This window comes from Natator depressus, chromosome 4 (genome assembly GCF_965152275.1).
Source record: "Natator depressus isolate rNatDep1 chromosome 4, rNatDep2.hap1, whole genome shotgun sequence".
NCBI classification, from domain to species: Eukaryota; Metazoa; Chordata; order Testudines; family Cheloniidae; genus Natator; species Natator depressus.
The window spans coordinates 14,371,322-14,388,721 of NC_134237.1; the positions used below are offsets into that span (position 1 = coordinate 14,371,322).

Here is a 17,400-nt window from a genome sequence, read left to right on the forward strand (position 1 = left end):
GGAAGGGTTTTCAGAAGCACTCAGCCTTCACCTAACTCTGCTCCTATTGGCGTCAATGGTAAAACTCCCCCTTGCTTCAGTGGGAGTAGGTCAGTGCTGAGCTCCTTTGAAAAACCCACCCTTAGACCTGGCCTGCGTGTAGCAGGTTTGCTGGCATAGCTACATCAGTCAAGGGAGTGACTTTCTCTCACATCCACTGGGGATGGAGAGAGAGAATCTGTGCTGGCAAATACAGTAATACTGGCAAAAAAGTCCTTTTGCTGGTAAATCTTGGGCCTGGTTTACACTAGAAAATTAAGTCCGTTTAACTATGTTGGTCAGGGTGTGAGTTAAGGGTAGACAAGACCTTACTCTCTTCAGGAAACTGGCTTAAGTTTCACTGGCAAACCCTTTCAAGTATATGGTAACAGGGTTTGCCGGTATACCTCCGCCAGTATATCTGTGCCAGCAAACCCTTGGAAGTGTAGACGAGGCCCTGGTCTCACAGCCCCTGAGCAATAGGGCTGCTGTTTTTCTGGATGGGAAATGGGCACGGGAAAGGTCAATGACTTGCCCCTTGTTGCGCAGCAAATCACTGGCAAATGGGAGAACAGAACACAAAGCAGCAAACAAGGATGATCCCGAAGAACTAGATTAAACACCATTTCTCTAAGGACTTGATCCAAACCCAGTTGGAGTCAAGGGAAAGACTCCCACTGAGTTCAGTGGGTTTTGGATCAGGCCCAGGCTGTACAGGATTATAATTTAGTTGCAAACGTACAACATACATTGACAGGTTTCAGAGTAACAGCCGTGTTAGTCTGTATTTGCAAAAAGAAAAGGAGTACTTGTGGCACCTTAGAGACTAACCAATTTATTTGAGCATAAGCTTTCGTGAGCTACAGTTACATCCGATGAAGTGAGCTGTAGCTCATGAAAGCTTATGCTCAAATAAATTGGTTAGTCTCTAACGTGCCACAAGTCCTCCTTTTCTTCTTTCAACATACATTGAGTAGCTCCTATGCAAATCTCTGGCATTGGAAAACATTTAAAGGTCCGAAGTCTGGGGCACCCAACACAAGCTGCAGGGAATGACCTCTTTTTCTGTTTCATGGAGTTCTGTAATCTGTTTTCAAGGCATTTGTGTCGATGTGATGTGGCAGAAGAGCTAACTAGTGTGGCTGCTTTTTCTAGACTAAAACGTAAGTTATTACACAGCTGTTGTGGAAAACTCTCTAAATATAACATTGGACTTGCTCCAACTCTTCATCCTGGAGGTCTCTGCTGGTACAATAAACCCCATGGAAATATCTGTTGGTGTGTCTTTCAGTTCAGGGTGCCCGACCAAGTCAGCAGAGGCAAATGGATGGGGAGGGAACTACTGGTTAAGCCTTCCCAGGTGCTTAAAGTGACCCTGAATGAGGACTAGAATGCATCTGATTCGGGTGACTGTACTGTTCCTTCAAGGCTATGGAACATGAGATGTACTCTGTACGGGAAATTGTGCATCATGTTAAAAAGCCAAGGGATGATTGCCCTGCTTTCTCACCTTATGACGACGTTATGTGTAAACCAAACCACCCATAGAGCAGTGTGCACGTCGTCCTTGTCAGAACGCAGCATCCAAAGCCTTTCAAAGCCAGGGGTTTAGCTGGCTTTAGCGGCATTATCTGAACAATGCGAACAATGCCTTGCTGCTGTCATAAAACAATAGTCAGCACTGAAGCACAAAGTGTCCCATTTCTGCTACGTTGCTGTGCTGATTAGTAGAGTTCTGCAAAGTTCCTTTTTCCATGACAAATGTAATGGAATACCGAGCTGGGTTCTCCACTTATTTAAATCAGGACTCCCGACATTGAAGTCGAAATCCCAAGGGGCCAGCTGGGGATAGCCAGATGTCAGCATGATCCAGCCACAGCCCCTTCTCAGCCCAACACACCCCCTATTGAAGGGTTGCAGGGGCAGTGGTGGAGAAGCTGCCTATCGTTCTGCACCAGACGGGAAATCCTCAACAAGGGAGAGGTAACCAGTTTCCATCGCCTCTGCACCACCGGAGCTGCCCAATGGTAACAAAGCAAGGCGGAGAATCTGTCTCGCCAGGTGCACCGTAGTGGGGGCTCGTCTGATCACAGCTAAAATTGCAGCTTGGTCGGGTGTGGTCACATCATTACTACTCTGAGTGAAGTCCTGCAGTACCTAGTTGTCTGACTGTGTATGTCGCCTCCTAACTTTTTTCTCCTGTGGCCACAGGAATGGTGGAAACTGGGGCACAGAACTTCAGTTTCATCTTCTGCAATTTGCTAATGCTTGCTGATCTGCCAGTCACTGGCACGGAACTACCTACTTCCTGTGGTTTGGGGGCATTGTAGATAGCTAACCCCCCAGGAGAGTTGGATAGATCACACACAAGGAAGACATCTGAGGGTTGGGAAGGAAAATGATCCAGAATAAGTGGTTGAGAATCTACTCTGTCTATTCCTTCCCTCCTGCCCTCAACCACCTTTGAGAGTGGCGGGTACTCCTATATCTTTCACCTGCATATGTTGTTGTTCTACATCTTGGTTACAAATATTTCTGTTTGGGATTTTCAGAATGACGAGCTTCGAAACCTGTCCCTCTCCGGTCATGTGGGCTTTGACAGTCTTCCAGATCAGCTGGTCAACAAATCAACCTCTCAAGGGTTCTGCTTCAACATTCTTTGTGTTGGTAAGTGATGCTGCACTGCTGAGAAAATGGCTTTTCACATCAAGACATCATGTGACAAGAAAATTATTAATTTAAACAAAGAGGGGTGTGTGTGTGTGTGTGTGAATAAATAAAAACAAAAAAACCCTTCCATTCAATAACATGGATAAGATATAAACCAATAGGGTGAGCTTTATAAAAGGGACCCTGGGAGGATTGGTTTAAATCACTAAGTGAAAAGCCTTGATTTTAATCAACTTTTCCATTTGTGCTTCAGTTATTTTCTAAGGAAAGGTGCATTCTCATTGGTTGACATAATCATTAAAACAAGTTGATTTACAACTAAATAGAGCCTTTACACTAGTGTTGGTACGTCTTTTCCTTACCTAGGAGGGCATGCTATCACTATATACATTTATTTCAGCAACATATAGCTTTAATATTCACTGATTCTTTCTTGTACATTTTAGTATGTTAGAAAATGGTTATTGCTTATTCACTAGATGATTAACGTTTTGCTCATGATTTGTGTCAAGGTATATTAAGATAACTGGAATTTAATGAAAACACGCAAACCAGTGTTTATTTTTGGTATTTGAAGAGGGAATATGTTTGGGCCTTAATATATTTTGTATTAAACTCAGATTTCATTTTAAACAAGGTTTTTTTTTTTTAAATGATGATTTAAATTGCTTTTCCCCGCCCCCGGGGGTGAGGTTGACCGTAGAGACTTCAGGCCTGCTCCTGTCAACATTTTAATATATGAGTCACTTTACGCTTGAGAGTAAGGCCAAGAGATTTCTCATGTGCCTGTGTTGGAGCAGGGTGGGCTTGGGCCTGATTCTGTGTTATAATAAGGCCCTATTATAGACTCTAAGGTCAGAAGGGACCATTATGATCATCTAGTCTGACCACCTGCACAACGCAGGCCACAGAATCTCCCCCACCCACTCCTGCAATAAACCTCTCACCTATGTCTGAGCTATTGAAGTCCTCAAATCGTGGTTTAAAGACATTAAGGTGCAGAGAATCCTCCCGCAAGTGACCCGTGCCTCACGCTGCAGGGGAAGGCGAAAAACCCCCAGGGCTTCTGCCAATTTGCCCTGGAGGAAAATTCCTTCCTGACCCCAAGTATGGCGATCAGCTAAACCCTGAGCATGTGGGCAAGACTCACCAGCCAGACACCCAGGAAAGAATTCTCTGTAGTAACTCAGATCCCACCCCATCTAACATCTCATCACAGGCCATTGGGCCTATTTACCACTAATAGTCAAGATCAATTAATTGCCCAAATCATGTTATCCCATCATACCATCTCCTCCATAAACTTATCGAGTTTAATCTTGAAGCCAGATAGGTCTTTTGCCCCCACTGCTTCCCTCGCTCTGACAATGCCAGGGGGCCTTAAGGTGGGTGTGAATGAGAATCAGGCCTACCTCCTCGTTTATATTGTATTTAATCGGGGTACTGCAGGTACAGCATCTGTTCACTTGCCTTAGTTACTTTGTTTCTCCCAATTATTCAGAGCTGAAATCCCAAATCCTATTGTCTAGGGGAGACACACACGTCTGTGGGTTGGAAAACAACCTTGCCTCTTCCCCCTCCCATCCCCGGCCCGTCCTCCAGTATTAGTACTTTCAAGCTGTACCAAATAAAAAAAAAAAAAGGTACATGGCTCAAACTCAGGGAACCATGTGTCAAAACAGTTTTAACATCTTGGTTGTCTTCAAGATATCATCTAAAATTGCTCAAACACTGAATGCACTTCTGTGTGCAAACAAAACACTTAGCTTGGCAGAACGTTCCAGAAACTATCTATTTCCATTGCTCATGTGTTGAAGCAAAATGTTTTCTTTTTTTTTCTGATTAAGGACTTGAGGTTTATTTTTTTTAAAATGCTTTGACTGGATTTTCATGTCATGTTTAGAATATTGTCCACAGTGCAGTTTCAGCTATCTGAATCCACATCTGGCGAACCAGACTAGACTGCACTCGCAGCATTAGGTGTTCAGGAGCTAGACAGGAGAATGAGCATGGAGAAATATGACCAGAGCGATTGACCATCTCTTAGCAGCATGAAACTGTTTAAAATTCAGCAGGGAGCTTCCCGATTAGCAAGCAGTTGGATGATCAAAATGGCATAAATTGGTTGCTTTTTTTCCTCCTGCGGTAAACATTCCTAGCCTAGCATGACTCAATTTGTCTTCATTAACGTGGCAATTTGCTCCACGTTTTTTCTTTTTCAAAGTGTGCTGGTCAACTTTTGTTAAGCTCCAAATAGAAATTTCACACACACGTTGCTGCTATTGTCCAAAGGAAGGAGAAAAAAACCTGGCATCTCTTTGAGGGAAAGCACACAATTGGCTCTTGCATGGTGACGTAACGCTTCTAAATGTAGCATGCCTTGAGCCACAGAGAGCAGTATGCAATGATGGCTATGTTTGCTTTAGCAGCTCGCCATCAAACACTGCTCTAGTGATTTACAGTAGAACTGTTTAATAATAGTAATTCCATGCACAGTGCATTCCTCATGGGGACCACATTGAGCTGGTCTGTGGCTATGATATAGATACATATTTTTAAAAGCCTTATTGCTTTGAGCTTTGCGAGCTGGGATTCAAGCTGCTCTTGGTTTGGAGAAAGTATTGCTTTCCAGACTGGCAGCTAAAACCAGGCGGGAAGTGAAGGAAAAGGGAAAGCCAGATGGCTATGAGAATGACATGATTTTAAGGCTCCCTGTATATCGTGCAACTTTCCAGGATAGGAGCGCCTTGAAAATCTGTAAATCCCAGCATTTCTAGCCTCCATGGTTACTGGCCCCTTAAGATGATCATTGATCCCACAGGCTAGGAGTGGGCTTTTGGACACTGTTCCACGTTTAAATATTGTTAGTTTTAGGCCCAAAACCAATGTTTCATTCCCTCCCTGTATATGTTTGCAAGCATCAAGACTTACTCATGTGGCCTGTGAGTCAATGCAAGAAAAGCAGGAGTTGTGGTATTATTCCAATGAGAAAACAATAATGAATAGGTATAGATATCTTAGGCTCCCTTGGTGGAAGGATTACGGCTAGGAGAAAACGGTTCCGCTAGAAAGCTGAGCATGCCAAAACAGCCCTGTGAGAGATGGAATGAAACCAAAGGTATACAAGTCTGGGTTCAGCGGGGTGGTGTGATTCTGACCTGGAGCAGCGCTGCAATTTGGGACCCTTCCTTAGAGCATAGTGAGAAGGGAAGGATCAGCTGCTTTGAGAGTGGGCTCTCGAGTATTAGCGTTGGACAGGTTGCTGGAATGCGGGCTGTCCAGTGCTAGCGCTGAATGGGCAGAGACCCTGGGTATGTCTAGCCTGCAGTAGCTGGGGGTGATTGCCACCGGAGCCAGCAAATCCAAGCTAGCTTTAATCTAGCTCGCTCGGCTCCCAGAGCTGTGAAGCTATGGCATGGCTCAGTGCAGGCTCTACAAACCCATGTGGTTCACTGGGTTAGCCCACACTGTTGTGGCATCACTGCTCCAGTACCCAAGCCAGCCAGATGAAATCTGGTTCGGGCACGTTGGCCGTAGCTGCAGTCACAGTCAGTGATTGTAGTCTGGACGTACCCCTGTGACGCAGTGTGTCGGTTCAACACATGCTGTTCTCATGGAACCCAGTCTTTCTTTCCATAGTCCATGCCAAATAGAGACAGTGATCTTTTGTTATTTAAAGGGGACACTGTATTACTAAATGTGAACGGAGTGGACCCTGGCGAATAAACCAGTCCTTAACTTAAAAATAGGCTGATCATCTTTGGTTATTAAATGGAAACAGCCATCGCAGACGGGTTACTCTTTGCTGCTGGCCTCTTACAAGGAGGTCTCTCACATTACCACCTTTACTTTCAGAAAGACACCATTCCTCAGTACTGCCTTCCCTCAAGGTATCTTAGTGGTGACTTGAAAACAAATTGGGCCCATACATTCCATTTTTGCTTGTTTAATATATTTAAAATGGTTTTGTTTTTAACAATTTTTCTCCCTTTCCTGCTTGTGTTTTTACATTAGAAATTCATGTCTAGTCTGCCCTGGAATGCTCTGTGATAACCAGTGCAATGATGAGGTCACAAGAGTGAAAGTTGAGCGTTTGAGAAAAGAGATTGGTAGTCACTCTTTTAAATTCTTGGTTTCTGTGGTTTGTTTTTAGTTTTGTTTTGTCAATACCTACTTACTGTTAACTTCCATGACTAACATTTTGGTTAAAGGAATTCTTTAATGGAAGGGAGTGCTGATTCTTTACCAATGTGTTAGTGCTCACAATGAGCGGACTTTGAAGCCCTCCAGCAAAACTAAAGAAGACCAAGTTTTGCTATTCTTGTCCCCTTTAAGTTTAAAAAGCAAGTAGAAAAGCAGTTTCAAGAACAAAAAACAAACAAAAAAACCCCAACCTTCCCGTCCTTCTGTACACATCAGGCTTGGAAGAATTAGATTTTTACTGGTGAATGTCAATTTCACTGTACACAAACAAACTGGTGAAAAAATATTTCCATCGATAACCATTGATATTTACAGATAGGCAAAGTAAGAGAAATGCTGCTTCAGAACTTAGTTTGATTTAAGGCTATTTACTTTGTATATTTTGACATGCAGTGTAGGCAATTTGTGTGTTTAATAGTTGCAAAACTTTAATTTTTTAAATCTTAACGTTTGCTGTTGTTAAATAATTGTTGTCCGCCCCCCTCCCATAACTTGGCAGAACTGTAAAAATTAAAATAGATGGAAAACGATGCTTAAATAAACATCTCTATTATCCATCAAAATTATTATATACAAAACATTGAATTCTGCCAGGCCTAACCATAAATTAGCTAAAACTGCACAAATCTGATTTTTAATATTTATAATCCTTTGCCTTTTAAGTTACCTTTAAGAAATAACTTGCATTTCTATGTATCTATATCCTGGCTTCCTCATTAAGGCCTCAATCCTGCAGTTAGATCTAAATCCAGACCCTGAACCTATGCAGAATCCCATTGACTTCAAACAGTATAATTACTGATTTCTGTGGGGATCTACGTGGATGCAGGGGTTTGCCTGCTTTGATTTGATTGCCACAACAGGACCTAGACCAGCAATATACACCTCCCTCCATTTACTATCTTGTGTGGAATGATGATAAAATCTTGGAGCTTGTACATTTGAACAGATCCTTCCACTTAATAATCCTGTTTTAAACATTCATTTACCTGTGTTACTAATTACATCTCAAAATTCTTTCAATTTTATTAATTTAAAAGTCAATATTTATGCCACACATTTGGATTCTTTACTTTTTTGCCTTTCTCTCAGCTGAGACTGTGAAAATCAAGTCATCTAATTTTTATTGATTTTTTTCATTATTGGGTTTTTGATTCTACAGTGATTTAGTTTGAAAAATACTGCAGGAGAATTGAATTTACTGTATGTTTGACTAATGCAACAGCTTCCATTGGAATTTTTAAAAAATGTAAAAAAGTCTATAAATCTGAGTTTGGAGGGTCCCTTTGCTTTGTTTCTTTGTAAGAAAAATGCTGTTAAGATTAGTGTCTAGCTCATAATATTAAGAGGGAATTTGAGCATGGTTATTTCTCGAGACAGCATTCTGAATACTGTACCAGGGTTATGTACAAGTTAGGAGTTTTTGGGACGCACATGTCCTATAAACAGTGTGTGAGGAGTGTCTGCGCAAAGAATTAACTTCTTCATGAGTTTGTAGAGAGGATATTACATAAACAATCAGTCTAGTGTAAAAATAATCAGCAATGGCAGAAGAAAACACAAAGGAAAAGCGTACTTAGGAATGTAGGATTTGCCATATTTACATCTTGGGTCTAGCAAGTCTAATAACCTGCTTCCAGCAATGGCTGATTCCTGCTCCTTCAGCGGAAGGCAACTCTTGCTTTCCCCCATCTAGAAAACTCACCTGGTCCGTTGACCAGTGCTGCACATTTCAGCTTCCTACCCAGCCCACCACACTTCCAATCTCTTCTCTAAGAAGACCTAGTCCAGGAGGCCTATAAAGCCTAATTCACCCCCTCCCCAAGAGGGGTGTTAACAAAATTGTTGTCAGGAAAGTATATTTATTAACCCTTTGCCCCTCCTAAAAATGATGAAACATCATTGTGCTCCATGCTGCTGGCCGGTTACTTATGTATTTGTGGTATCCCATCTGCTGTCTATACATCGTCTATAACTGTAAATGTAACCCAGTGGTTGGTAGGTAGGCGGGGTGTGTGTGTGGTGCTCCCCTCTGGACCCGATCCGTACAGAATGGGAGTCAGTTACAGTTCTCAGCCACAGAGCGTGGCTGAAGCGGTAGAAATTCATGCGTATAGCTCTAGAGGTACCTGGTGTCTACCAAACTGGCAGCCATCACATAGTGGATTGGGGCGCTCACTTGGGCTGAGCTTCCTTTGATCAGAACATGTAGGTAGTCCAATGATGAGCATGTCTTACAGATCCCCCTCACTGCCTGATCTGCAGGGGAAATGAGTCTGTTACAACCCCAGCTCAAGCTGTTGCAGAACTCTGAAAATCCCCAGTTCAATCCCCGGTGGCTGACCAAGATGGCCGGCATCTTATAAGGCATCTAGGCCTGAAGAGCTTATCTCACTGTCTGAGAACCATCCACTGTGTTTTTGGTGCGACAGAAGTAACAATGTTTCTCTCTCTCTTTACTCTAAAGAGAGCTTTGGACAGAATGGTAGGGGGGCGAAGTGATCTCTAGCTCTAACCCATTTTCTGCCTGCTCAGGTGAAACCGGCATTGGCAAGTCAACCTTAATGGACACTCTGTTTAACACAAAGTTTGAAAGTGACCCAGCCACCCACAACGAGCCCGGTGTGAGGTTGAAAGCAAGAAGCTATGAACTCCAGGAGAGCAACGTCCGTCTGAAGCTGACCATTGTTGACACAGTTGGATTTGGAGATCAGATTAATAAAGATGACAGGTAAAGTCCCTTTTGCATAGGAAGGGGGTCTTGCATTGATTCCTCCTCAGGCTGGAAGGGCTTGAACGTCCTACAGGAATATTCAGTACCCACTGTCCTCGAGGACTGCAGCATCAAACCTGGTGCTGTCGTAATAGCTGGGTTTAGTGGCACTCTGATTAAGGAAACCGCATAGTCCAGCAGATAGAACACTGGACTGGCACTTGGGAGACCTTGGTTCTATTCCCTGACCTGCTGTGTGACCATACATGGGTCCCTTCAGCTCTCTCTGGGTATGGCTACACAGCAAAGAAAAACCTACAGCTAGCCCCTACCAGCCAACTCAGGCTCAGGCTGTGGGGCTGTTTAATTGCTTTGTAGACTTCTATGCTCAGGCTGGAATCTGGGCTCTGGGACCCTACAAGGGGGGAGCAATGAAACAGCCCCGTGAGCCCAAGTCGGCTGGCACAGGCCAGCCCTGTGTCTAGTTGCTGTGTAGACCTACCCTAAGCTTTTATCTTCTCCCATCCTTTGTCAGTCTTGTCTATTTAGAATGTAAGCTCTTCAAGGTGGAGACTGTATCTTCTTACGTGCATGTGTAGTGCCGAGTGTAATGAAGCCCTGATTTTGATTGGGGGCCTCTAGGCACTGCTATAGTAGAAATAATAATGCAGTGGATTGTGGAGATTTATTGTGCCAAGCAAAAGTCAAGTTGCTTCTGAAAACTGTTGGTTTGACAGATGAGCTTATTAAATTGTGTAGGATTTTAATTTGTATTAAATAATATTACTTAATTAGATAATGCTTTGCATGCTGAAAGCACTGTTTCGTCATCAACTAGGGAATCAACACGTGTAAAGCAGGTAGATACTATCACTCTTTGATGAATGGGAACCTGATATGGTGAGTGAAGTGACTTGCGGAAAGGTCATTCAAATCCGTGACAAAGTTGGGACTAGAATTTAGGCATTCCTGATTCGGCATTCATTCCTCCAGACCTCAGCAAGAGAGAACTCACCGATCACCTTGTTCTTAAGGTGATGTTGGGATGTGGATGGGTTTTAGTCTGGATGCAGATTTTCCCATTTCAGACTAGAAGTAAACGTTCTGTATGTACATTCCAACATACTACGTAGACTATTGTTTAATATTTCTAGAATGCCCAACTGCGCTGTCCGAATAGACATTCTTAACTTAAAAAACACGTCTGCCTTCCCCTGGGATCGCCTAATCCCAGTCAGTATTTTAAGATTGTTGGGCTTGTCTTAATATTTCTATCCCTTGATGGAAAACTTTGAGATTCATGGCATTGGTCGGTTGTTCTTGTTTTTGGACAGCCATTGCTGTTTGCACCAAAATGCTGTGTGTGTTGTGAACTATCCAAGCTTCGCTCCTCCTGCTCTGCAGCAGCTTTTAACTAACGCACCGTGTGCCTTCCCGCAAAGGAGGAATGAAAAGTGAAGTGTGTGTTGACCGTAGGCAGCTCTGTACTTTGAGCGATGCCATATGCTCTCAAGCTAGAAGGAAGGCAAATCAGAGAAGGAGCAGGTGTTCAGCATGGGAACATGGCAGCTTGTTACTGCTGGGTCACTTTGTGTTTGATTCATTCAACAGACAGCAAGAGCAGGCAGTATTGTTATTGGAGTCCCTCAGACTTCACTCTCCAGAGCTCCTTTAGACAGGAGGCCACAGTGTGACGGGCATAGGAAAGCCATTATTCCAACTCTGCTGCAGAATAGTCCGAGACTTGTCACCTGTGACTGCAGCAACAGGGGCTACCAGACTAGGGCTTTCCAGACCATTTTGGTGACCCTTTTGTACAGCATCTTCTCTAATTTCAGACCACGACAGGCCCCAAGCAGACAGCTACAGCCACTTCTACAATACACTATTGTCTGAGGCCTCCTTGGATCCTCTGTGTCAGATCAGACAGTGTTACTCAGGGGTTGGAGACTGGAGGGAGGACTGTGTTCTGAGCACTCACAGTAAGGTGTTTGACAGCTGTTTTGTAAGCCACGTGGTTAACAGTGCTGATCACTGTGCGCCCTGCACAGGTGGTTGTTAGATCTGGGCCATATTCTGCACCAATCTACACTCCCAAGAGCTAAACCAGGGAGGAATATGACGGATCACACACCCAATCATGCGCTGCTGCATACAGCCTTCAAACAGCTGCCCTGCAGTCTGGAGCCGGACTTGGTTCCCTGCTCTGGATTCAGATACTAGATGCATTTCTGGCTACCTGCACAGGGAATGTTCTCAGCTCGTCCACCTGTGACCCCTAACGGGCTCATCTTCATCCTGTCAGCTCTTATCACCATGAGGCTGCTGTGAGACCTAAAGTGTCAGGAACATCTCATGGCTTTATGCTCCCGTCGCTTCTCTGAGTGTTTTTTCTTGTGCCCGAGAGTGCAGTGGGATGAGGAGATGGCAGGAAAGCAGCAGAATTTCAATGTAACTCCACTTAACAGAACTAACACCCACTCCTTGCATTGCTCTCTGGCCCCGGGGCAGGTTAAACAGCAGAACATTAAATGGAGCAGACCCTTGTCCTTTGTTTAATCTGGGCAGTGTCTTCTAAATGGCCGACTCTAATTTCAGTCTCGAAGGAGCTCTAAAATGTGAATATAAAGCTGGGATTTTGAAGCCGTATTTCCTGTGAATGAATGTCAGTGGGTTCAAACAGGGGACCTGCTAATGGGTCACAGCTTTTAAAGCCCGAGAGGGAGCCAACCAGGGTAGGGGGAGGGTGGGAAAATAGGCTGAGGCATTATTTTTGCTGGAGTCTGGCAAATGAGGCCCAGAATCTCAGCTGGTGTAAACTGGCCTCGTTCTGTTGAAGTCGCTGATTTACAGCAGCTCGGGATTTACTCCACTGTGTCCAACAGACTGAGTGCACATTAGCTGCAGGAAAGATTGTTTAGTTGACTTCATTTAAAGTTTTCTAACCAGGGGATAAGAATTTGGACAATTGCTCTCTTGGCATGCACTGTGTTGTGGGTGGAGAGGGGGAATCCAATGAATGCCTGCTGTTCGAGGGCCTGACCCTGCAATATGCTGTGGGTTACCAACTTTTGTCGGCTTTATTGGGAACTAGGGGTGCTCAGAACCTCAAAGGATCAGTCCCCAACTTAGAAACCTATCGGCAACAGGCTTGCATTGAGCTCAGCTTTCGGTGGATGGTGGCTAGCGCTCAGCAACAAACAGTTTGAACGGCACGAACTACAAAGCTGGGACCATAACACCCTTCTCTGAAGGCAGAGTCAATTAACGAATCAGATCACATCTCCAGTAAAGCTGTCAAAAAAAAAAAAAAAAAAATTAGCAGCTTTGCTCTGCGATCTAAACTCCTGAGAACCAGTTATCCCAGGTAAGTCTCTCTTCCCTTTAAAATAACAGCCCGGAGTTCGGAATAGCTGGTATTTTTTGGCATCACACGTATCTGGTTGCTCTTGATGATGCAGACAGGCAAATGGTTTGTGCTGTAGTGTGTGTCGAAGCTGTTGTGGCCTCCGTGATTTGAAAGCCCAGGCTCTCTTCCATCCACCATAGCTGAAATCTTGTATGATGTGTTTTCTTCTGGTCTAAGATAAAACACATGGTCATTCAGAAAGGCGTGTGGGCTGGGGACGGGGCTTGGCTCCAGAAGTAGAAAATCTCATGTGGTCGATGGCAGTGTCTTAAAACTAGACATGCCCCCACCCCCAAAAAAGGCAATGAGACGTCATGCATGTCTGCCAGTTAGACTGTAACTTACCAATAGCGAATGCCCTGATCTGAAAAGAACTGTTCCTTCCAAATTTTCAGCTATAAGCCCATAGTTGAATATATCGACACTCAGTTTGAAGCCTATCTGCAGGAGGAACTGAAGATCAAACGTTCCCTGTTTAATTACCATGACACAAGGATTCACGCCTGCCTATATTTCATCGCACCTACGGGACACTCACTGAAGTCTCTCGACCTAGTCACCATGAAGAAGCTCGACAGTAAGGTATGCACTACCCATGTCATGCCTCTGTGATTCTCTCCTGCTGCCGCTTAATTTGGTGACCGTGCCAAGGATCTAGCAAAAGGTGGAAGGAAAATACCCATTCTCTCTAGCAGCTGTGAATGGATAGGAGTGCAGAGAAGGCTTAAAAGAGCTAATCAGGTCTCTCGACAGCAAGAGCAGGTTAGCACTAATGAATTTCCAAAGGCTCTCACCATTAACTGGGATTTGGGCAAAAATCTGGGTTCTTTTTCATCCAAACTGGTCCACCATGTCCAGTTAGAATGATAACATCACCCACTTTACTCCACACCAGCCCCAAAGGAGCAGCAATCCTAAAACAGGCTGCTGCAAATGAAACTGTAGTGTCTGCTCACAAGGATGGCCCTCGTTTCATACCAATAGAGCCACATTTTTGGCATCTGGGGGTCAAAACTCCCCTGTGCTTTGCTGCAAATGCCCCCCTCACAGCCAAACACTATTTGATATAGTTGATCAGCAGTTCTGCACTGCAGGCAAAACAATCCTTCCTGATGATACAGCCAGTGGATCTAGCAGTGGGTGGGGGCGCTGATTTAGCCCTCAGATGGGTAAAGAGAAGCTCCTGTTCAAATGTTTCATGTTCAAGAGCATCTTTTAGCGGAGAAAAGTTAGCTGAAAACCCAAGCCCCTTGAAAGGAAGCTGGTATTCCTAAATACTTAAGTGTCCTCTGCCCACCAGCACTGTGACATGGTCAGCTGCTTGCATTCGGGTTTGAAATACGTGCAGGACAGTAAAGCGGGCAGCTGGAGCTCTTCATTTCATACGCGTAGAACGTTCCACGTCTATTGAGTGACTCTGGAGCCCAAGAGCCATGAAGAATTCGTAACAGGTTGCCTGATGATGATGATGTGGGTAAAGCTTCGAGTCGTCTTGTTCTGTAGTTGCAGAGATTTGCTGAGAATTTGCCTGTAATTGGCACTAGTCTTAACTTCTCCCTGGACAGGGATTAGTTGCTGTTACAGGGCCATCCTCGGAAAGGAATTAGTCTATATAATTTAAGAGGATTTTCAAGTACTGTAGTTAAAATGTCTCCATATAGGTCCATATTAACGTCTTCCTTACTGTAGCAGCATTTTATATTGCCACAGGGCAGAATAAATGAAGGAAGGCTACTAATCAACCCTAGATCACACCTCGCAGTCTGGTCTTTTCAGAGTTGGTTTAAAAGGCACTGTTGAGCAAGAACTACATTAACCTATGGCTGTGATGAGCTGGATAGGCCAGACCCTTGGGGACCGTAAGCAAGTTACAGCAGCCAGCAATCTAGGGCGAGAGAGAGACCAAGAAAGGATACACAGATGATCTTCATTTGTCACAGCAGAGCTGTGGCCTGCATGAAGCTCCCTGATCCCTATCGCCCCATGGTCCTCAGCCAATGTAAGTTAGTGTAGCTCCATCTGAGGATCTGCCTCTGCGTCCAGTTTCTTCCTGTATGTACTTGAAGTTTGCCAAATTTGGTGCGACTTCCCTAGGCAGTATGGGGGGATGCAAGCTTCTTTAATGGGGGAAAAGGACAAGGTTGCTCATTTCAGGCCAATGCAATAAAGGGACAATTCATCTCTGTCCAATCCCTACACTTTGTTCATCTGATATGAACATTTCCTTTTAATACTAGGCTGTAGAGGTGCTCAAGGATAAATCTCTAGGCTGTTTTCTGAAGGTGAGCTCCAGAGTAGTTAAGCATGCTACACATCTGAAGAGGATGAGTGCCTAGATGGTAATTTCCTTTGGAACTGTTTGGATAGTCTGTCTGACAGCATTTCCTCTCTGCCCTATTTAAAAAGTAAACAACTGCTACAGAAGAGGAAATAATGTGTTGCCAAATTGCATTTGACTTTTAATGGAGCCCTTCTCTACACATGAAAAGCGATTGGCGCAATTCTGTCTCAGCCAACGTTGCTTACTTCAACACCCCCCCAAAACTATCAAATGCATTAGATGGACCGGCAATTTCTGTTCTAGTAGAAAGTTTGTATTGCATCACTGTTTTTATGTGCCATGTTCTTTGTCCTCTTCTGGTTGAATATATTGAGGGAGGTGTCCTTTATGAGGCCATTGGCAAAGTAGAATGACAGCGCTCTCTTTGCCTTGCAGGTTAACATTATCCCTATAATAGCCAAAGCTGATACAATTGCAAAAAACGAGTTGCATAAATTCAAGAGTAAAATCATGAGTGAGCTGGTCAGCAATGGTGTCCAGATCTATCAGTTCCCCACAGATGAAGAGACAGTGGCTGAGATAAATGCTACAATGAGCGTAAGTATTGTTTTTCTGAACCCATCCATCCCCACCCCCAGGGCAGGGGGATGCTGCATCCTTTTGCTTTTCCAACTGAAACTCAAATATGAGCCAATAAATAGAGTTTGATGGAAGTGCCCCTCCACTCTGGTCAGCAGGACTTAATAAAACGGGGTGGGCTTGGGTGCTGATATATATTTTAAAAATCTTGAAAATATTTCTTCTCTGCTGATCGTGTCCTTTCCCATGTGCTTTCCCCCTTACTAAATATTCATATCCCCGGAGGGCAGAGTGATCAGGGCAGAGGACTTGGAGCAAGGCCTCCTATTCCCACTCATTGCTTGTTGCTGGGTGATCCACTTCACCTTCCTTTGATTCAGTTTCTGGGGAAGGGCTAGAATCAGGCAGCTGGTGCTCTGGTCCCGTGTGGAGCAGTTCTGGGTAGTGTGGTGGTTAAAGTGGTGGGGACTGCTGGCAACTGACCTCTGCTAGCACAAGCTGCAGCAGTGGTAGCAATAAGAGAGATTTTAGGGAAATAAAGCTAGTGTAGGCAGGTCTTTACGCAAGGGTTATGCAGGGAGAGATGAATTGCACCCCGGGAGGCTTGTTTGAAAAAGCAGAGGAGGAATCTAAGCCCTTTGCCTCTAACTGTATTACAGTAGCACATAGAGGTCCCCAACTAAGATCAGGGCCCCATTGTGCTAGGAGCTGGTTTTTGGTCATTCGAACCATTGAATTGAGGAGATCGGCCATTTTTGCCATTCTAACAACTTAGCTCATGGTTACGACTTGGGCCACCTAGAATCACATTAGCTGTGCTTGGTTGAGAGGAGAGTATATTTCTCGCCACACTTAGTGCAAGAAAACTATTTCTATTTTGTTGTATTTTTAAAAAATATATATTGAAGTTTGTTTCTTGGGAATCTCTCTGGTGCCCGCTGCTGTCTTAACAGCACCTCACAAACATGAAGGACCATGTTGTGTCTAGCTGCCTTCCCAGAGGCACAAGCTGAACCCAGGCAGTGCCTTAAACAGAAGGCTGTCCCTGCTGTCTGTGGTGCCAGCACTAAACTGCGAGTTGTCCTCTGAGGGTCCATCCTGGAGCTCTGGTCATGCGGTTGCACAGAGAAGTGACCGAAGCTATGTCTGCTCTGCAGCTGGCAGCAAGCATCCCAGCACAGGGTAGAGCAACATGCACTCGCTCAGGGGGAGCACAGGCAGCCGCTCGGGCTAGCTGGCCAAGGACATATGAGCCCGCACCCCTGGGTAGGTACTCGGGTGGCTCGCCTGAGCGGCCGATGCCGCTGCAGAGCTAGCGTATGTCCGTCTGTCCTTGCTGGGAAGCGCACTCGTGGCTGCAGTGTGGATGTAGCCTGAGAGTTTGGATGCTCCAGGAAAGCAGGAGTGGGTGAGCAGCATGAAATCCAGCCCCTATGTCCCTGGGGTAGCAGAACTCTGAGAGGGAAGGCGGGCAAAATCCCAGTGGGTGCGTGCCTGGCACAATGCAGAGCTCAGCCCTGCAATCAA

The 17,400-nt window shown here is 44.7% G+C and overlaps 1 protein-coding gene across 8 annotated transcripts in view; it reads left to right on the plus strand.

Annotated features, from left to right (window-relative positions):
* SEPTIN11 (septin 11) overlaps nucleotides 1–17,400 on the plus strand; it is a 72,251-nt gene that overhangs the window by 36,169 nt on the left and 18,682 nt on the right. For all 8 annotated transcript variants that reach the window (XR_012639225.1, XR_012639224.1, XR_012639223.1 and 5 more), the window contains exons 2-5: nucleotides 2,571–2,685; nucleotides 9,427–9,622; nucleotides 13,409–13,595; nucleotides 15,730–15,891. Coding sequence is in view for 5 of the 8 variants with exons in the window: in XM_074950454.1 (XP_074806555.1) it covers nucleotides 2,571–2,685; nucleotides 9,427–9,622; nucleotides 13,409–13,595; nucleotides 15,730–15,891 (660 nt within the window). In the remaining 3 variants the exon portion in view is untranslated. The remainder of the gene's footprint in view (nucleotides 1–2,570; nucleotides 2,686–9,426; nucleotides 9,623–13,408; nucleotides 13,596–15,729; nucleotides 15,892–17,400) is intronic.